The 22,316-nt window shown below is 39.2% G+C and overlaps 1 protein-coding gene across 1 annotated transcript in view; it reads right to left on the bottom strand.

The window, feature by feature from the left end:
- THSD7B (thrombospondin type 1 domain containing 7B) overlaps nucleotides 1-22,316 on the bottom strand; it is a 277,058-nt gene that overhangs the window by 191,768 nt on the left and 62,974 nt on the right. Inside the window, exons 3-4 of the mRNA XM_054381025.1 lie at nucleotides 17,396-17,647; nucleotides 9,882-10,051 (exon numbers count right to left, since the gene is read on the bottom strand). Of these exons, the coding sequence (XP_054237000.1) occupies nucleotides 9,882-10,051; nucleotides 17,396-17,647 (422 nt within the window). The remainder of the gene's footprint in view (nucleotides 1-9,881; nucleotides 10,052-17,395; nucleotides 17,648-22,316) is intronic.

Below are 22,316 nucleotides of genomic sequence, written 5' to 3'. Positions count from 1 at the left end.
CCAAATTGTGAAAGGAGATGTCTTAAGAACAGGTAAAAAACAATCTAAATTCCCATTCCCCGCAACTGAAACAAAATGTGGAGTTTGGGTTTTGATTTGGGAAGGTTCCAAACTGAACTGCACGAGACATTTTATCCAAAACTCTTCAAAGAAACAGCCCAAAAAGAGGCATCCAATTTAGCTGGCACAAGGAAAGAAGATCTATTGTAACACGGAAGAAATTAAAACACTACAGGAGAGCAAAATGACATCTCAAATTGCTGTGATTTATCTTGCCTTGCTTACCTATATTTCTTCAAAACAGTAAGCTAACAAACCCAGTTGTAATGCTCAATACAGAGAAATCTCCCCATTTCCCTGTCCCTTTTTAAACTATTTTTTAAAATAGATGGTCCTCTGTATAAATACTTCTATTGCTTCTTCAGCCATTTGATTGACAACTCTGGCTGTCATCAGTTTTATTTAAAAGCTTGGTATGCTTTTCAATATTGCTGGTCTTTCAAACGCCAATAATTTTTTTCCTTTTCTTTTTTTACTCTTTAAAATTTTTTTAAGATTTTTTTTTTTCCTGTGGCCCTTTTAAATGCCAAAATTCTCCTACACTGCAGCCTCAAAAAGTCACAGACAGCCTGGCTAGGGATACCCTACCAAAGAAAAAACCTCCCATTATGCCTAAGATAAATGAACTCCTACAATTGTGTTTATGTACCAGTCAGCCTTCCAATTGAGTCTGTAAGGGCATTTTCCCACATCATACAGAAAAAGGCATTTCTGTGTAAGTATTTTCCTTGGAAAAATATTAGTAACTTTTGGAGGGGGGATGGGAAACACAGAAGCCAGAAAAGAGAAGAGAGTGGAAGATAAGATCTCTGATTCAAATAGCAGCTTATTTATTACACTTGTTTGCACCTTTTAAAAATCTTGTGTTCTTCCCAATATATAGAACAAACTTGAAAAAGCAATCAAGTACTAATCTTGGAGCCTCCAAAACATTGCACATTTCTATAGCTGTTATATTGAATCTACCCTTTATAAATGTGACTACAGCTGTTCCCAGCACCAGTGTCTGTCTCAAGTTTGAATTTTACTATTTGCTATTATTTTCGGGTTATTGCTACCAGCAGGAGAAAATAAATTGGCTTCTAAAGTATCTTGTTTCCCTATATATTTTTACTGAGGTAGTGATTTGGAGGAAGAGTGGAAGAGGAAATCAGTTCTGATATTATTATTTCCATAATGCAATTTTAAGCCAATAAATAAATTATCTGTGAATACAGTCATATGGACACATACTTACAGCCAAACATACCAACACTATGGTTAAAAGCAAAAATAACCAGAGGAAGAAATGTATAGGACAGCATTTCGGTGGCAGTGATTCCTCCCAAACTAACATTTTTCAACTCCTCAGGAGATAAATAACACTTTTTTTCCCCCTTTCTTTTTCCTTCTTTTTTTCCCCCCCATGGACTTTAACCTCATTTCCCTTTTGCAATGAAAAAGCAAGTATTTCTGATATTCACACCTGACACATTTCTAAATATCACAAATATATCTGGAATACTTGCAAAGCATATCAGGACTCTCTTGTATTAACAGTGCAGTTGTATTTTAGCTAGTATTCAATTCTCAAGGCAATAAATCCAGGTGTTTACCATATTGTTTTGGCAAAACTAAGCCAAATTAATGATTGCCAGGGTATAAGAAAGGGATAACATATTACAGATTGCATTGGTTTGGACCCTCAAAGGTCATCCTGTCCAATGCCACTGCAGTCAGTAGGGACATCTCAAACTAGATGAGGTTGCCTGGGGCAACACCAAGTGCAATCTTGAATGTCTCCTGGGACAGGACCTCAACCACATCTTTGGGCAACCTATTCCAGCATCTCACCACCCTCACTCTGAAGAAGTTCCTCATGTTTAACCTAAATCTCCCCTGCTCCCATTTCAAACCATCACCTCACCAACAGTTACAAGCCCTTCTAAACAGTCCCTCCTCAGCCTTCCTAGAAGTCCCCTTCAGATATTGAAATGTAGCTCTAAGGTCTACCCAGAGCCTTCTTTTCTCCAGGTTGAACAGCTCCAATTCTTTCATGAAGCATGCCTTCACAGAAGGAGTGCTTGTGAAAGTTCTTACTGCCTTTTTCCAGGACTTGTAAAGACACTTGGATCAATACAAAGGAAAATTACTTGAGGAAATCACAAAGGAATAACTTGTGTTATAAAATCACCTATGTGTGTAAAACATAATAGAGATAAATGCAGCACAACATTTATAAGTAATTTCTCTAACCTGAAAGATTTGTTTTTATAGCAAAAACAAAAGATTAGACAAAGAAGCAGCGATGAATGTAATTTAAGTAGCCTGCAACAGCACCAGCTCAATTCCGATGCATCCCTCCATTCAAAAAGCCTAATGCACCCCATGTCTGATGGAGAGTGTTCCTTTATGCTTTTAAGAGAAATCAATTGGTTTTGAAGACAGAAAGCACAAAGTTGAAGTCCTATTTTCAATTAAAATCTATTTAACAGACAAGAAACAAAGTATGAATAGAAGGCTAATCACAGCATGAAAGAGGGTTAATAGCGGATTGCCAAGAGCAACAACGGTTTAATGTATCTCAGAACAATAAAGGTCCTGGCAATTTTATTGAAGTGACACAGACTATTAGCACTCCATAAAATGAAAAGTTTCCCCGTGTCCATATCCTCTGCTGTACAATGGGATCCAGATCCCAACTGGGATATTGTGCTGGTTTACAACAGCAGAAATTGCGGAGTTTACTGACGGGAATTGCAGATCTGACAAAAACTCAGACTCAACCTGGGACTTCCCACCAGCAGTCACACAGCTGAGCAGAGGTGACAAGTCATTAAGAGTGTCCAGGAAAAACAGTAGAGACAGCAGGGAGACTGGGATGCCAGTGAAGGCGATAAAGGAAAGAAAAAGGGATTCTCCACCATGTTTGAACCTTGCTAGCTGTTATCTGGAAAAGGGCACCAGATGCTGGAAATTAGCAGGAGAGGCTGCTAGACAGGGTGAGAGAGCCACAAGGAAGAAATCCCAGTGCCGAGGATATACTTCATGACAGCCTCATGAAAGTCTGAACTTTGTCTGTCTCTAAGTTTAGAGACCATTCAACAGGAGGGAGCACCAAGGAGCTGAAATCTGTCCCATGAAATGCCACATGACTGCAGGAGTCCTGATACCACAATAAATGCACCAATATGCATGTGTCCGTGATACTGGGATGTGGTATAGGTGGTTTGAAGCTAAGCTAGTGACATGCTAAGCCTGTCCACCCATGGCATGGCCACGCCTGTTCAGATCCTGAAAGCAGCAAGCCTGCTCCACTCAGAGCTGGCCCAAGTTCACAAGCTTGATTTATCCCAAATGCCTCCTGTTCCAGGACCAGCCCAGCCACCATCTGCTTTGTTATTTCTCCCCAGGGTCCCAGCTTGTGGTATAGCCTCACATGTACAAATGCTTTTATTTTTCTGTCTGCCTCAATATTTTATTGTCTGAACACAATGCAGCTCCCCAGCCTCACAACAACAATGGGACAAAATTACTCTGAACAAACCATCACTGTTTTGAATAAAATAAGCCATTTGCAGTGGCAGGAAATAATGACAGAAAAACCCCAAAAGCTATTAAAATCTTAGCTTTCAAAGACAAAATCCTGAACTAAAACATAGTATCTCATGTGAACCAACTGGGCAGCATATTATTTGTTGCATACCAAAGCCAGCTATATAAATAAAAGTATTTATAAAGAGATAAATATTTCATGGTCATATCAAATAGCTTGCTGACAACAAAAGGCATGCTCTTCGTAAGGTGCCTTTTCAGAAGGCACACTTCTTTCACTGTCAAAGACTTTTTGTACATTATTCTCTTAATTTTACTTTAATTAGTTTCTAGCTGTGAAAGAACTGAAAACATTACACCTCTAAAAGATATTAGGGAAAACGTTTGGGTTCCCTAATGGATTACAAACTATCTGAAATACACATTTAAACACTACTGTCAAGTACTGCAATGATCTGAATAAAATAATTTCCTCTCTTGCTTCTAAAGGGTTTCCCCCAAAGAAGCCAGCTGTTACATATTTATTTTTCCATTATGTGAGTTGTATCTCGTGAATTCTGTTCGGCATTTGGTGAGCTTACAGATCAATAACTTGCATCTCAGCAATATGAATCCGATGCAGACTTGCTTGAATATATTGTATACTTTGGAGGTGCACTTCTCATCTTTTCAAGCCAGTTCAGTCATCCCAATGACAAATAACTAGTGAGAGATGAGAGGGATCCCTAGCAGGGGTTTCTTCCACCCGAGAACATGGTTTCTGTGATTCAGGTCAGCTAAGTCCAAGGCTGGATGCTCCTGTTGCTATACCATGAGCCAGCCAGACAAAGCTTTCTTCCACACCACTGCTGACCACCAAACCTCTTCCCTGCTCCGGTCCCAGTCAAACTTTCTCATTACTAATATATTCTAACCTATTTCTTTGCAATTTCATAAACCAGACAAGGATTTAAGCATCGAAGTCCCTATATCCCAATTTCCATGGAGTAAATCAATCTCCTCATTCCTGTAGCTTCACCTGCACAGATTTTACAAAAATAAACAGCGTGCATTTAATGCAGGACTTGTACCCCACAACGGGTTCATATTCATTCCAACAGTGCACATCCCATGCCAGCTCCTGTGGGCAGCTTATCTCCATCAACACAGTCTTTTCCTGATAAATATAAAGGATCATAACAGGCAAAAATGACAATGATCTGCAGAACCAATTTATTGCCTCTAAAGAGTCACCCCTGGTGGCTCCTAGGACAGCTGGCACCCAAAGGAATGATGACACCTTCAAATAGCACTCTTTGATGGTATTTCTCTCCTTCTGAAAGTATTTCCATAGTTTATTGAACAGATGCCATACATACCAATTTGAAACACTAATCCCCCAGAAGACATGGATTGGAAGATCATGATTCAGAGCAGAACAAAGAACTTGCAGGGGAAAAAATGTGGCACCCTCATTAGGAAACAGAGCGTACAGAGCAAAGAAGGCAAAAACGCATATTTTAGAGCTAAAAAAGACAAAAGGGCAGAATGAAAGGGATGAGAATAAATATAGGATAATACAAGGCAGGAATGAAAGGAGTCTTCAGATTCATCTCTGTGCAACTCAAAAGAGGCACTAATTTCTACAAAATAAAATACAGTGCAAAACTTCTCCCATACAGAAATTAAAAATAGTCTGAAAAGTTCACTCATCAGATAAGGATTAGACATTTTTGTCTATCAGAAGTGGGGAGAAAGCTCAACATTTTACAGGAAACAAGAAAGGATAAAGGCTATAAAATTAGCATTTTGAGACTCACATAAGCAAGTCTTAGATGAAAGTGCAAGGGAATACTTCACTTTCAGACCATTTGGAAATTCTTTCAGTAAAGCAGCTTGTAAGACAAAAATGCATAAGGAATACACATAGGGATGGATCAGAAAGTACCCATTAGACCTGAAAAGGTACTTGAATATTTACTAAGACTTGAATTGTAAACAGACTAACGGATTTTTTGCTGCTACAGCTGGTGACACACAAGTATATAAAAAAACCCTGATGTAAGAGAACCACGTGTATATAAGCTGGTGAGCTACAGTGGAACAAGTCAGTCAAGAAATTATGTCTACTAACAGGTAAGGGTACAATGTCTCTCAAAGGGAAGAGGGATATAATAAAGACTTTTGTAAGAAATAGGTTTGCAAGGTAACGCTAAAAGATGTCTAATGAAGACTAACGAAGGCACATCACATATCTGCTGCTGAAATTCAAGATCAAATAAAAATAAATATATGGAGACAAATATGATGAAGATGCTCATTAAGCAAAAAAACTGTAAACAAAACTTCATAACCTAGCAGAGGTATGAGAATTTAATGTGAATTTTCAGATGGAGAATAACAAGGATTAAGAAGATATGAAACTGCAATGATTTGCTGGTGAGACAGTAAGATACATTTTATTTGCCAAGTTTACTAAGCTGAGTAAACAGTAAAGATTCGAGGAAGAACAGCATTTCACAAAGGTCTTTTCAGTCCTATAATTAAAACTTAAGCAGACAGGCTCCAAAAAACATTACAAGAAAATTCTGAAAGTGAGAGGTAAATTTGATCTCATTCAAATAAGTAAAAAAGAAAAAAATGTCAAGATATATAAAGCACAAATTTTAGAAAGAATGACAGGGCAGGCAGATCCCTAGTTAGAAAGCTACAGAAAATACAGAGAGAACAGCAACCCCAGTCACTAGGGACAGCAGGTAATTAGTTCATGGAACAGGAGGAGAAGAGATGCTTCTGGGGAATTTTATAAGGGATGCCATCCCCCAGACTACTGATAAAGAGTTATAGTCTCTAGATAAATCCAAACCAGCAAAATTTAATTAGAAAACAAAAGGATACTCCCTAGCCTTCAGGAGAGATGGTAAAAAACCAAATTCCTGAGGAAGATTAAAGGTAGGGATCTCGTATGTTTATTAACTGTTTGAACATAAACACACACACCATCCCCAGAGCCTAACAGGAATTTGAATTCCCATATTATTAAGACTTATTTATTATTATTGAGAGGAGAGTTGTATTGCCAAACGAGGAAAGAGATTTCATAAACTGATCACTGCATAATATTCTTCCATACATCTTTTTTGTTGGTACTATGGGGACTGCTAGTGATGTTTGCCCGGATTAATTATAACTTCAGTTGTTTTATAAAATCTACGGTCACAAAACCAAACATCTTACCTAATCCAGAAAAGCTCACTTACAAAAGAGAAAAGATATGTGTCCCATGTTAGCAACGTTTGGCTTGGAAAATAAGTTGAGGATTTGCATTTCTGCTTTATTTAAAGGAGTTCCATATCAGCAGGCAGATTTACATCAAAAGACAGATACAAAGAAGGGCAACCACCACTGTGTCTATAGTTTGTTTCAGAAATGGGACATCCAGGAACAAGGATCGGGCAGTATCCAGAGATGAAGGGCAAAAAGGGCAGACTGGAGCTGCAAATTTTGTCTCCTTAAATGCAACATCATTTCAACCATATAGATTTGCTATTTCCATCTCTGGATAGCAAAAGAATAATGATAAACCTGAAGAATTAGACGACCACCACTCTGTGAAAATTAAATATTATAAACTAAAATGGGTACAAATTCAGTGATATACCTCGAGGAAAAAAAAAAAAAAATCACAAAGATCTGTTTAAAGCTAATTATGTGGAAGTCCAGCCTAAATTAACAAAAGCCTCCCAACTGAGGACAGATGTAGATTCCTTGGAGAAAATAGCTAACATAAAACCAGCTCAGTCTTTTAACTTAGGTGCCCACACATTGGCTTACCTACACACACACAGGAATACAGATACCTGAATGACACAACACTTCACACATTTACCATGTGCTTCCTGCTAGCTTCATCTAGGTGGAAGAGTCTCAGAATGCAAGAATATTACAAAGGACTTCAAAGATTGGAAGACATTCTGCCCCAAATACTTACCATCCATTTAAAAGTATGGACTTCTTTAAAATCTAAAATGCATGTAACTTCACTTGGATCAAGACAGGGATTTCATAGTTGTATCACCTCTTGGAGGAGAAAGAAATGAAATCTTATCAATGCATTTCTGAAAGTAATACCTGAGTGACTTTTCCATTTCCAGTATCTTGAAGTTGAGATTTTTTATAATCGAAATACAGACAGATTTCAGCAGGCTTAGCCTTCTGAAAAACTGACATATAGGGACTGAAGAAAACAGGGGCTCCTTTTCTAAATATACGTATATAAAAGAAGAAATAGATGGAACAACTAAGCAAATGAAAAATATGAGAGATATCCTTGGGGGATAAGAAAGCTTTGAGCAGTATGTATGGATACATCACAGATGGTAGCTATCTCTGACTAGGATTCAACATATTTTATCCAAGAATACTGCTGGATAGACCATGGGACAAAATCTTCCTTCACATATGTCATTAGGCCTAGATCCAAATTCTTACTGGAAGTAACCAGAAGAATAACAACTGTGATGGATGGTAATATCCTATTAGACTTGCTTCTGTGATTCCTGAATGAGCCCTTTAAGGACACTCAAAAGGTGAAGAAAAGCTACTGTACTTTTGATGGTAGCAATTAGGCTCCACACTTGCTTATACACGGAAGGAGTAACTTTCTTATCTTCTCCCCATCACTGAAAAAATTGTACAGTAAAAGATGAGATACTCTAGTGACGAATAAGTATTCTATCAATTCAAGACTGCCAGAAAAGATGTCACTCCTTATTTATTCAGTTTTTTCAGTTGCCTATATGTTTTTTTTTCTAATAAAAAGGGTTCAAACTGTAAAAACAAGGAAGAGGTATCCCAGAGTTTTGTTTTGTTGAGGGAAGGGCTTATAATTTTTAAGTTGAAGTGAACTTTGAACAAGAGAAAAATGTGCAGGTGTTCACACAGTGAATATACAGCACCAGTTCTATTACAAATTATGATGGTTTAAAGGTTTCAGATGCATTCCTCTAAATCTTCTGGAGCAACTTCATAAATTCACAGATTTATAGAATGGTTTGAGTTGGAAGGGACCTTTAAAGACCATCTAGTTCCAATCCTGCTGTCATAGGCAGGGACACCCTCTCCACTAGACCTGGCTCCTCAAGGCCTCATCCAACATGGCCTTAAACATCTCCAGGGAGGAGTATCCAAGACCTCCCTGGGGCAACCTGTTACAGTGTCCCACCACCCTCACTATAAAGAATTTCTTCCTAATATCCAGTCTAAATCTACCCTCCTCAAGCCACACTTAAAAAGACCAAAGATGTGTGAATGAAGTCAGTTAAAGCCTGCTGCTGAGCAACTTGCCCTACAGTGGCAGCAAGGGCCACAGCAGTATAAAGACCGTCAAAAAACACCATACACTTCTCATCAGCACTTTTCTTACTTTGAAAGTCATGTGCATTGCACACTTGTGCAGAACAGCAGATGGGGGTTGTGTTCAGAGAGCAAGATAGTGCCAGATGTTTGGGAAAGGTGAAGGAGCAACTATGCAAGGACTGAGCAGAGATTAAAATGTGTCTTGTTTTCCATCATCTCAGAGTCTGGGTGGGATGCTAGGACACAATGGGCATCCAAGAAACATGTGATTTGCCTTTGTATTTAAATAAATCTAAGATATGATATTGTGTTCTTATTACCTTACATCTCTGCTCAAAAACATATTCTGCAAGAGCACTACATAGAGTAAATAAAACAGCCTCAGATGAATTATTCATCATGTATCTGTATCTACTCATTATTCTTCTAAAAGAAATATAATTCACTTCCAGAAATCCACTGTCTACTCAAAAGTTGTGACAATATTATTCTTGCTTTCCCCTTCAAATCACAAAAAAAAAAAAATGTGTATCAATCTGAAGCAGAAGCTAAAGCCATATTCAGAATGGAGCGTGACATCTTTTTTTAATACACTAAACCAGGACTAAACCCACAGATATTCAGCTTCCAAGGTGCAGGGTTACCTGATATGTGAGAGGAAGAAAAGCAAAATTTACTTTCTTAATCCACTGAAAACCGTTCCACATAAGTAACCTACAGAACTGGCAAAAGGTTGTGGCTCTTGGCAGTTCCTCAGGGCTCTGAGGATCGTGCTCTCGTGTTCCCTCTGAGCACAAATAATACCTCCCTATGTAAGCATGGATAACCATGAGGGCATCAACTAGCTGAGTCTACTAATAGTTGCATGTTACCAGCTTTTTTTCTTCCCCCCTTTTCTCCTTCTCAGATCTACTTGGGCCAGACATTTCAGAATGACCCTAAGCATGTACCTTCCTTCAGTCGGTGCATCCCAAGTTCCATGGTAATTTGGACACAGTAGACCTCCCGGGTTTGTATGCCACCTCCACAAAGGCCTGCATGTTTGTGGTGGTGAGAGTCCTGCTGGTCAAAGAGAAGAGACACCTGGCAAGCTTTCCATTCAGAAGTCCTCCATGCAAACCTTTGGAAATAAAAAAGAGCAGGTAAAATCACTTTTTGAAAGGTTATGGGTGAGGGAGTAGTACTTCAGTAGAGGACAAAATGCAATCGATTTAACCCTTACAGCAGCATTACCCTGTCCAAAACAGGGAATGCTTTGAAACATTTGGAATGCTAAATTTACAAACACTAAGTATTTACTATTTGTCTGGAGTGCTTGTGTAAAACTTATAGCACTAATCTCCAAAGCATTCTGAAACACTAAATCATCCTGACAACACCTTTGAGCTGGGTGCAAAGAAGGAACAAAGATTAAGAGGTTTGATTAAGTGCAAAAAGTAGTTTTCAAACATGTGGCTCAAATCACATCTCTCTGCTAAGAGCTGAACCCCTCACTCTGAAATGCACTTAATAGCTAAAACCCTACATACATCAACAGAGCTCCAAGCACTGGGTGACTTTTCTACAGGTGACAGGTTTATAAACACCCAGGGTACTACCAATTTCTTCAAGGGACTGGCTAAAGTAACTCAGTTTGGTTTCCAGAAGTTGTGATACACAGCAATCTGTAGATAAAAATATTTTCATTCTATAGTCTGTTCTCACCTAAAATGCATTATGTTTTTCGGGGAAAAATAACGTTCTAGGGCATAGATATGTGAATGCCGGGCATTCACCAATGACCAATAGTCATTGGTATGTACCAGCTTAAACACCAGGAAGGACTTACTAAAACTATAGGGAAAGTAGCGTCGTGTATCAGTGAAGAACAAAAGTTATTTCTCCACCATATCTGCAAATGCATACCATGTATCGAAAACCACAGTTTTCACAGGCATAATTCATTTTGATTCATAGGTCACAGTATCATCAGAGTAAATAAGAGCCTAAAGTCTTTCTTAGCTTCCCAAACACAAAGCTGAGGCAATATTGTTTTTATAACCAATATGTTCACACTTCTGCTGCTTTATTCCTTTGCTCCTCTAAATTTCATTGTTTACCTTTTTTTTTTTTTTTTTGCATACAGTCTTTGAGGTTTGTGTAATGTAAACTACGTATAATTATTTCCTCCTTATATCCTCCAGACAAATGCTCTCTCCTTCGGCAGCACATTCACGGTTGTTAAAACTACACGTGTTTGTTAACCTTCTGATTGATCACTGTAAACTCGAGCTCAGTGGGGTGCCTCTGCAGAAAAAGCCTTCCACCATGTCATTCTCTGCATTCTCCACAGCAAGTATATGTTCCTAAATACAGCTGTGGCAAGGAAATGTGCAACTCAGAATTACATGAAAAATAAATATGTTAGTTCGCCTGAGCACACCACATGTCAATTTTCTTTTAACTTGCTATGTTGCAAATATGGGGATAAGAATGATTTCTTTGTATCTCTTTTGAGTTTGCAACAGACTAGTGGAAACTATTTGTGAATGCTGCCAATTACTTTCAATTTACAGGTACTTCTCAGATGAAATGTCATGCTTTCTTAAATAATATACAGTATCATGTGTAAATTTGGATACACTCATGGGGTTTATTACCAACAGAGGAAACAATGAAGAACAAACCTTTCACATCACAAGCATGAAGACTTGAACTTCCACAATATATAAAGCACAGCTGTGATTTTTTTTTTTTTCTAGAAGGTCCATCTGGGAATTCCTAATCTTTGGTCTGCAGTGTTAAAAGCAACCTGGCTCTTACCAAAAAGGCAATGAAAACTGCTCTTCATCAAACATTGAGTGGAGAGGATTACTCCTCCACACCACTTCAGGACCTCATGCTCTCCAAGTCTACACTTTCAAAACCAGAAGCTCAAATACAGAAGACACACACCTTTCTGCAGCCAAAGGTAACTGATGTTTTAGTAAAGTATTTCTTAAAACAATACTTGACTAAAGAAAAACTGATTGTGGATATCTGGCTTAGGTAGTCAGCTGTGAACTCTGGATCCTGAAGACTCATTTGCAGGTGTGACCACCTGCTTTCTCCTATTCAGCATGACCTGTATGAGTTAATATCTATAAAAATTAGGCCATCAGTGATTAAATTATGCAAAATAAGTAAATCTGAGCTCAGAGATAATTAAACTTCATCAGCCCCTGAATATGAAAAAAAATCCCTTTAGATATTTTCACGGAGTAACTGGATTCTGTGCTGCAACACAGAGCAGACTCCAATGAACAGCTGTCAGTGCTCTAGCCAGCTCCTGCTTTGCTGTGAGCAGCTTAAAGCCTCAGCATCATCAGTCCCCATCAGCTCATCTTGCCTTTTCCCAGCTGGACATACCTGTAGCTGTCTAGAGCTTTCCAGCAACAAATCCTGTCCCCCCGCGCATTAGTTGTTTAAAATGTACACATTTTCACAGCCATTAACAAGCCTGTTAAACCAGCAACTTATGCAAGAGATTGCTACCGCACTGAGTGGGAAACCTTTCCAGATAGACATCGTGATCTCAGATGGCTTTGTGCACTTGATGGAGCACTGGAACAGGCTGCCCACAGAGGTTGCGACATCTCCTCTGGAGACTTTCAAAATCCCCCTGGACGTGTTCCTGTGCAACCTGCTCTAGACGACCCTGCTTTAGCAAGGGAGTTGGACTAAATTATCTCTAAAGCACCTTCCAACCCTTATCATTGTGTGATTCTGTGGAAGACTCTTTGCAGGGCTTTAAGCGCGTGGTTGATGCTTAATATAAGTTTGCCCGTTGCTGGACTATACTAAATACAATGAGAATTAACATTACTTAAAGAAGATAAACTGATGACGTAATCTCCATTTATATTTGATCAGAAGCTTCTTAACAGTCATTAGCAAAACCCCTCAGATTACTGGATGGAAAACACTTGGGGATTTTGCTAACTCTGGCAACCTCCAGCCAGTACTAGCAAATTATTAGCACTATTCCCAGTGGGTTTACCACACGACTGTAATTTCTCCAACTGAACAAAGATGACCAAAGCAAGGAATGCCCATATGGATATTTTGTTGTTAGAGCAGACCATACCAGAAATGCACTGTACCAGTGGTAGGTTAAGGAGCTTATACAACCCAGCCACCCTGCTCACCATCCCTAGAAGTGAAAAGTGTGATAACTCAGGAAGTGGAAGCGAAATTATACACTTGGATCAAAGTTTGTTAACTCCAGGGTACTCGTGATTCCTATGCCAAAACAATTTCAAATGCCAATAGATTTAACATCTCATTTTAACTCCCACCAATATCTGGCTATCCTGATGCAAACTCAGGTAGAGCTGCAGTCCTAGCTGTGACCCATGTTTATCTACAGAGCTCTCACTATTGCTAAAAGATTCTCAGCTTTGCCCTCCCAATAGACTTATTCTGGTTTTTCGACAATACTATTTGAGTCACAGAAAGAAGATCTAGGTACTTCAAAGTCTGACAGATACCATTGTTGATGGTTAGAGGACCAGTTAAGTAACTTCCCAAATGGGGGCCTCCAGAATCTACACAGTTGTATTAGTCTGCTTAAAAAATCAGGCAAGTAAAACCTGCTGTTTTAGAAACAATAAAGTGTGTGCTTGAGGTGTCTAGGAGGGAGCTTGACTGATAAGGCTGAACATCTTTTCACATCATAAACAGTGCTGTGAATTTCAACAGTCAGTTACAGAAGCAGAAGAGCAGGTCCCAGTTCCTGTTACAGTCCAAGCAAAATATGTTCTTGCACTATTACACCAAACACTGTCAACATGGAGCCAGAGAGCCAAAGCTTCACCAAGGATGGTTCCAAGGAGACACAACAAAGTTTCCCAGATGAATAGATGTCCTGGCTGCATGTCCAAGACCAGGGAAGGTCAAAGGGCTGAAGAGTAATGCTGCTACCACTCCCAAAGCCTAATTCCAGCAGCCTAGCATGGTTCAGTGAATTTCCTATCAAGTCTTCCCTACTTCACACGAATGCCTTATCTTTACTTTGGGCCCATAATGGGCCTCATTTACAAAGTGATACCACTGCACCTGTATCTCAGCAGCAACTTCAAGCCTTTTGAAAAAAAATCAAGTCTTAAAACTTCCCCATTTTCCATCACTTAAGTTCTGAAAAGCTTTGAATTTCCAGCAAAGCAAAGAGTTTTTTTTTTTTTCTAAATCCACGTCTTGTAACATAGCAACCACAACCAAAATGAAAGATTTAAAGACATAATCATAATTCTGGAAACTCTATTCCCAGTGAACATGAAAGCTACACATCAAGGATGAAAATAATATAATACATTGTTTTAAAACTGATGACTCAGTGACAGTTATGTAACAAACAAGTGCTCAATATCTTTCCAATTTATAGTAACCTCTTGGTCTCTTTAGTCTACAGGACTTTCACTCTTAGCACTTCCACAAGTTTTATACCTGTATATACCCATTCACTTTAATTGAACTATCCCAAATTTACAACACAATAAAAGAAAGTAGAATCACCTTCTATGTATTTAAGCTTTTTAAGCCCTTCATCTAATTCCTTCAGAACAAATAATCGAAACTGTAAAAACAAAGCACAAGGCTCTGGAGTCCTACATGCACTTAAAGTGGTTTGTTTTCCTGCATTTAAACTATTGATTAAGTTATTGTAAACTTCAGCCATAAAATTAAAAGGCCTTCCAATTTAACAGCAAATTTACACTAATTGCCATGTACTTCTGATGGGACCTTTAATGTAGCCTTGCCAAGGACATCAAGGCAATACTTCACAGAGCAGTTTTGAAGCTGAAGCTGATTTTTTTTCCCCTCTGGATCATCTGAGGAGGTCAGAAAACAACTTCACCCTGCTGAGTACAGTTCCACAGGTGCTACATCTTGAGTTGTTGCTTTTCTGTTTTGGTGGGTGTAGTTCACAATACATACCCTCACTAAGTCATCAGATGCTCTGTCCCTGCATTAAAAAACAGCCTCTAGAAAACCCCCTTCTGCTGGTCTTTGTTCTCACTCGTTTCCTTTGCTGTGCCTGAAGAATACTTTGGAAAAATCTTGCCCTAAGAATAAAGCTAAAGGAAATGCTACTTTTCTTAAAATCAATGAAAAAAATAGCAAAGAGCAGATTTTCAGGCTTTAGGAAAGTAAATACGACTCTCATCCTAAAAGATTTTAAGACTAATCTGATTAGGCAAACACAAGCCAGAGAGAAAGAATGAATAGTTTATGCTGAGAACAGACAAATGAAGGAGAGAGCCTTTTATTTCTGCTACTGAATCTCCTTAAATTCATCATCTTCTTGTAAGTGGAAGAAAGAAAAGATAACTGTTTGGTAAGCCTCAGCAAAACCACAAATGAGGTGGCACCTATTTAAGGGAGAAGAAAAGCGTAATCTTTCTGAGTATTGCACTGCAAAAAGAACATGCTCAAATAAGGAGAACAGGAGCATCAAGGACTTCTTATTTTATAGGGATTAAAATTGCATGTATCTATGGCTAAAAGGTACCACTTTCCAATCTGAAGTACTTCCAGCATCTCAATCACCAGTTCCCAAAGACCAGCACCAAATCACCAGGCAGTAAACTGTAACATGGACCGAGAACATCCCTTAGCAACTGCTGACATTTAAATAACAGACTTTAAAATCTTTAACTTCTGTTCATTAATCCAAAATTCTGGCTTCCATAGCCTTATGCCCAGTAGACCCATAGCATATACTGCAACATTACAGTTTTTCATTCCTGCTTGTTTCTGCAGTACTAAATGGCCAAATCAAAGTCTACTAATCAGGTGCTACCATGAAATTCTCCTCAACACTGCACACTGTGAGAAGGTCATGGCCTACCACCTGCACTTTCAGATATCACATTCCTAGAAATAGCAACTAACTAAATAACAGAGTTCAGGTGGTGGTGTTTTTGGGGGGATTTTTTTTTTTTTCAATATTTTCAGTTAAGCAGCTCTATAAACTTGTGAGTCTAATATTATTTTTTGGGGGTTAGCTCATTCGGCAGTTTATCCTATTTCATGTGGATACTTCACTGGAGGCGTTGCCTGAAGGACTGAAGGTGTGCGTTTATGGCATGATGGGGAAGCTTTAAGAGTTCACAGGCTGATATAAACCTAGTCATTGTAGCAATAGATCAAAACCCCAAGATGTTTAATTCTACAGTAAGAGTGACACCTCTGGAAAACTATCAGTGTTAGGCAGGTTCTCACTTTTTGGGCTCTCCTTGCTCCACACCAAGCCCCTACAATCGTTTTCACTTTAATACAGTGCAATGTCAAAAAGTAGGAAGTGAGAAACTAGGGACAGATCCATGTCTGTTCACTGTCTGATGAACCGCTCCAATCAGGTGTCACTTTCCCCTCAACTCCTATACAAAATCAGCGAGACAATGTGTTAATCTGTTGTCTTTGAAATTGATGTGCTCTCCAAGAGCCTTTCCATAGGATGTAATCAAGCAGCAAAATTTTGGGGGTTTTATTCCTCCTCTTTTCTGCTAGCAGGGTGCATAAAAATGATCAGCATTTGATTTTGAATGAACCCAACGATATAGAGACACTTTTACAGGTTACACCTTCCTAAGAAATGTACCTTGCTATGGCTTTATCAAAGGTTTTGGCAGTATCCAGCAAAGCCCCAGAAACTCATGACTTCAGCACTGAATAGACCTCCTATTAAACACACTGAAGGGAGATCTGTCTGCATGCATACCAAATTTTATCAAACTTAAAGCCTTTCACAATCAATCTCAGAACACATCACATAAAAAATTAAGCAATGTTTTCTTTCCTTTGCAAAGCAAACTAGCAATTGCCTGTGATACTCTGGCCAAGCATAACAGCATGGATTTGTAGATGAGAATGGCGAGATCCTCAATTTCTCCCAGAACAATCAAGCAAGCACTCAGGGACTGCAAAGTTTCCCAGTTCAGGAATTACCCAGAGGGAAGCTGAGTAATGTCCAAGCTATTGCCTCTGATCAGTTCCCATCTTCCTCAAGGAGTACAGGGATTTTTTTTTTATGGGGAGATGAAAGGGAATCGTTAAATCTTATGTAAAAATTACAATTTCAAAGCCAATAAAAGCAGAGCCGTGGAGACCTGCCCAGTCTCTATGCAGCTGAGGAAATTCTCCAGAACAGCAACTGGTATGAAACACAGAGTTTCTGCTCTCCATTTATAAAATATGAAAATTGATTGCTTTATATAAGTGTAATTATTGTAATAGCAACAATGATAATTGCAACAATTAGAAGAATATTATTAACAATAGATGACATCACTAATCATAGTTAACAATGATCAATCAATGATCTTTTAGACACAGGGGCAAAGCAAGATATACAAACACTGAACGAGGAAGGTTTGCTTTGCACAAGACAGTCAAACAGGGGCTTCTCTACTTGCAAAAACTGGGATAAAAGGATTCACTATACCTGGGACAAGGTTGCAGTAGCTCCTTTCCTCCTGTGTTGCATGCTTCTCTCTCCTCCAGCTCTGGGCATTGCTTCCCAGTGCCCACTGCCACGCTCTGCACACCACGGCGTCGACTCCGGAAGCCCGGGGCCAGCTCTCCCCAGCTGCAGGTCCGCGAGCAGGGGCTCCATGCAGACCACTCGGAGGTTTCGCAGTCTTTAGCAATAACACAAGACTTGAAGGTCAAAGGGACAGAATCTTGCATGCAGAGACTGCAATGAGAACACAGTAAAAACAGCTGAGAAGGTCTTGCTTAATAAATTCCTTTTTTGTCAACTGAATGCCCCCCCCACCCCCCCATTATTTCACTCTAAGTCTGGCCTCAGAATGGAAGAAACGCATGGTCATTTGGGGTAAATCAGACAACTTGTATCAACACTGGTACAATGAAGGTAAGAGGAGCTGTAATGCAGTGCATATAAGGCATTTCCAAGGAGCTCTGGGTGCAATCTTGCATGCCAAGTAGCTTGCAAATAACATACTTCATTTATTTCAAGTTAAAACAGATGCAAAGGTACTGTATTTGCTCCTGTGCAGTTAGAATTTCACAGTTTATCAAGGACAGAAACTAAAAACCAAGCCAAAAAGAAATACTACCACTGGCAACCATTCCCATCACCTCACACACAGAACTAGCTGTCCACTGTCCATCTATCCATCCAGGTGCCAGCACGGACTGCTGAGCAGCTCTGCTCTTTTAAAAAATAATTAGACACACACTAATAAGAAAAGCGTTAGTTCTGTGAAGCTGTTATCAAATGCTGTCAAACAAGGTCAAAAGGACTTAAAACCTGACAAACCACCAGAGACCCATGAATGCTGCAACTGTGGCTGTATCTGGGACTCAATTACTCCTGCTGACATGATCCCCACTCATCCTATAACACTTCAAGGCATCACACAAAGCCCAATACAATGGAAAAACAAATTTCAAGAGCTGACAACCACTGAGGTTTGGTATGAAGATACACAATCCCAGAATAACATTTTTAAGAGTTCTCAAGTTAAATAAACCTTTTTGCAATATAGAAAATTACAGCAAATGTGGCAAATTGGGTTGACGGTTGGATTTGATGATTTTATAGGTCTCTTCCAACCTTTATGATACTGATTTTATAAATACTTCTAGGAGAAGACAAATCTCCAGACTAAGGACACCATCCTTCCTCACTCCACTGTTTCTGTCTCAGACAGGTGATGTCTCTCCTGTCCATCAAGTGCTGGGAAAGCCCCCACAGAGATGCTGCTTTATCTCACCCCATCCAGAAATCAGCCAAAAAGTCACAACTCCCAACATGGCAGAAAAACCTTTCTTGTCTCTCAAAAACCTTAGACAGCTGCAGTAACAGAGGTGGAAAGGATATACTAAAAGAGGACTGAGGTATGGATGAGCAGAGACATCACTGGAGCACCACAAAGGATGAAATGGGGAGAAAAAAAAAAAAATGAAGAAACTCAGAAGAAAAGCAGAAAAAAAGAGAAGTCAATAGGAGATAAAGAACCAAGTTTTTCTGACTTCTGACTAGTATTATATGGACAATGCAAAGCGGCCTCGAAAATTATGACCATACATGAAATCAGTGTGAACTCTCTAAATTTGTCTTCTCCAGCCTCCAGTTCCTCACAGTCAGGCTTTTGCAGACTCTAAGGAGCAAATGCAGGTACATTTAAAAGGTGTGAAATCTAGAGCTGCTGCCAGGGACCAGCCATTACCTCACTTGGTATTACTTATAGCACAGTTTGACTAGCCTAACTTTCCATAAAGAAAATAGACTGGGGCAATCATTCCAGGATTGCAGGGCAGTTTCATAGGGGGAGCAGAGAAGATAAAGGACGTTCACTTATTCTCCTCCAGTCCAGAAATTGGTCCTGTTTTCACAAAGGTCTGTAGGAATACTCCCTCTGATACCTAATTAACTTTGACTAGACCCTCAACTACCAGCAAAACACAGCATTTACGGACTTAAACTTATTTTCAACTACAGAGAAAAAATAAAAATAAATTTTTAAAAGTTAACTTTTTGTATTTATTTCTTCAACAGAATCTCAGAGGTGCTGCAAAGTTTATTTTCATTACTTCATAAAGTAGACACAGCCTGTGATACAGCCTCCTTAAAATGAAATTAATCTTGCTTACAACTCAAAAAGATGTCTCCTACCTCTATTACATGTCAAATACAACTGATTGCAAAGCTGTCTCTGGTACAAAACTTCAACAGTATTGAACCAAGGACTGAAAAGTAATAATCATTATATCTACACTTACTGGCCCAAGAATTTTGAGTCTTGTTTGGATCATTAAGCTAGGTAGAGTTATATGAATGAAACTTTATTTCCCTTCTAAAAATGTTCAGCGGTTATGAGGCGAGTCACCCATGCCACCACGTTCACAAGAATTCCTGATTTTGAGCATATAAAATAGTAGCACATACATGTCACTGTCCTAATTGATGGTACTAAAAATCTTGAGTTTATCTGAGAACACAACATAGAGGGTAATCAACCTTACATTTAAAAGAGTGATCAAAACTTCTCATTCAGAGACCAGTCTATTTTGGGGCTTGCATCAGTATAAAGGAGATATAAGTCTTGCTTGATCTTTACTGAAATATCAAACAAAACAAAGCCTTTAAAAATATGCTTTGGGGTCTTCTTTTAGATTAATATTGCTAGTCCCGATTCTTAGCAAGGCCAATACCTACAATGCCTCTCCTATGGATTCAAATCTATGCCGACACTCCAGCTGCAGAAGACTTCTCTGCCTCGTAATCATCCTTGCTGTTCGCAAGAGCCTTTGAAGTATGCAAAGGGTGAATTGCTGCTTCTTTCCCTGAAAATCCTTCCACTGACCCGACTATAAAATGTTAAAGAGATAGCTTCATTGACCCTAAGGTGAACAAGATGTGGAGCTGGCAATTTCCATCCTTCTGTTCGAGTCGATGTTTTTGAGGAAGAATTACACACAACTGCCTAACACAAAGCAAATCTAATTAACTTGTACCTACTCACTCTGAGCCTCAAAGTCAAATTAATTGTGACACTGAGCAACACAAAGACAAATGTAAAAACATGTTTTTGCATGAAATTCAGACATGGTCTTTCATGTTACAGAGGTATTCAGGACAATCTAATACAGACAAAGCCCAGAGATGCGAGACACTTGCTGATCTGAGGCTGCAAACCAGACGTGTATTTGTGCTGCTATGGCTCTGTCTGAACTGCCAGGCAGAGGAAAGAGGTCTTAGGGACAGGAGATAGGACATAAGCCCTGGTTTTAAACTAACTTTCCACATACTAATGGTTGAGGTTAGACCTTCCTCTTGGGAGCAATCTGGTAACTGATATAGAAGGGTACTTATGTGATTGATGCTTTTGTCTATGGTACATGCTTGGATTGATACTGTAAAGCCACAAGACTTGTTTCACAACCTACGTTAACGTTGCCTATGGTGTAAAACGGATCCTTAGCAGATGGATTACTTAGCAGAGAGCAGCAGCATGAAGCCTAACTCACTCAAGTGGCAGAGAGTCCTCTTACTCTTGCGTACTGAAGGGGAATAATCCAGATATAAGAAGCACCACAAAACCAAAGGAAACCAATTCATGCTTATTTTACACTCGCATAGTCACACAGTCATATTCACCACAAGGCAGTAAGTGGAAACAGGTCTATCAGCAGGAAAAAGGAGTGAGACTGTCCTGGAGCAGTTTGTCATCAAATCAGGTTGAACACAGCACACAGGAATTATCTCTGGTTTCCTTTCCCAACTGTATCAGTGTATTCAGAATGAAAGGTGAATGCATTTCCTGATATCAGAGGATGAGACAGGTGGTTATTGTTGAACCTTCTATAACTGAAAGGATCATGTCCAAAATAATCTGGCATGTTAAGAAGCTATTGCCATGCCCATGCTGTTGGTAGAGGAAGCAGCACTAGGAGGACAGGGTACTGTTTTAGCTGTCAGGTTCTTCCCAGCAACTCAGAAAAGCTCCAGAGAAGGGCCAAGCCCAACCAGGGAATGCAGGCTCAAATCCACATTCTGCAGAGCAAGAAAATCCTGAAGCGAGCTAAACTACACTGATGACAACATATTTTCTTTTTTCCCCTTTTTCTAACACTGTCTCCTATTCTGTAACCAATGACCCAACCTCGGAAGCTGCTGGAATAAACACCACCTGCTCTTTGCACTTGGCTAATAATATTAAAGTCTAGTAAGAGACACAATCTTGCCATGTTTCTAAGAGAATCCAAACACTTTTTTTTTCCATTAGGAAACTAGCAAGTAATGTTAGCAAGCATATTTTCAAGGATTCATAAGGTATTTTAGGGTACTCAAGGGCTACTTTGGGTACTGGTGAGACCATATATGCAATCTGTGAAGCAGAGGCTTCTTTGGCAAGAGAAATACCAGCCCGTCCTGCACCAGGGTGGAAAGGAAAGTAAGGAATACTTGCCTGCCATTCAACTGACCAAAGAGAAAGGGAACTGAGAGACCTATAATTCACATAAATATTGGGCTTTGGATTGTAAGATGACTAAGGTTTAGTGTCTCCAAAACTTAATGCACCAGATCCCCTATCTGAATTAAAAATAAATACTGACTTATATTTGTACTACCTCGGCAGACACTGAAATCTCAGGGCTACAGAGGCAGCTGGCTTTCAGATAATTTGAAAACAGAAGAAAAAAGGCCAGTTATTTTTGGACATTATTTCTAAAATGTTACTGAAATCAAGCAACCAACCAAACAAAACCCAGACACCGTTCCTTTATTTCATGTGCTTTCAATAAAAGCAAAGGAAATGATAAACAAAACTTTCTAAAAGAGCACTAGAAAATAAAATCTCCTCCTTATCCAATAGCTCCGGGATTTGTTTTCA

This window comes from Indicator indicator, chromosome 5 (assembly GCF_027791375.1).
Source record: "Indicator indicator isolate 239-I01 chromosome 5, UM_Iind_1.1, whole genome shotgun sequence".
Taxonomy (NCBI): domain Eukaryota; kingdom Metazoa; phylum Chordata; class Aves; order Piciformes; family Indicatoridae; genus Indicator; species Indicator indicator.
The sequence above is the reverse complement of the archived record's forward strand: the minus strand, read 5'-3'. Positions and strand labels throughout refer to the sequence as shown.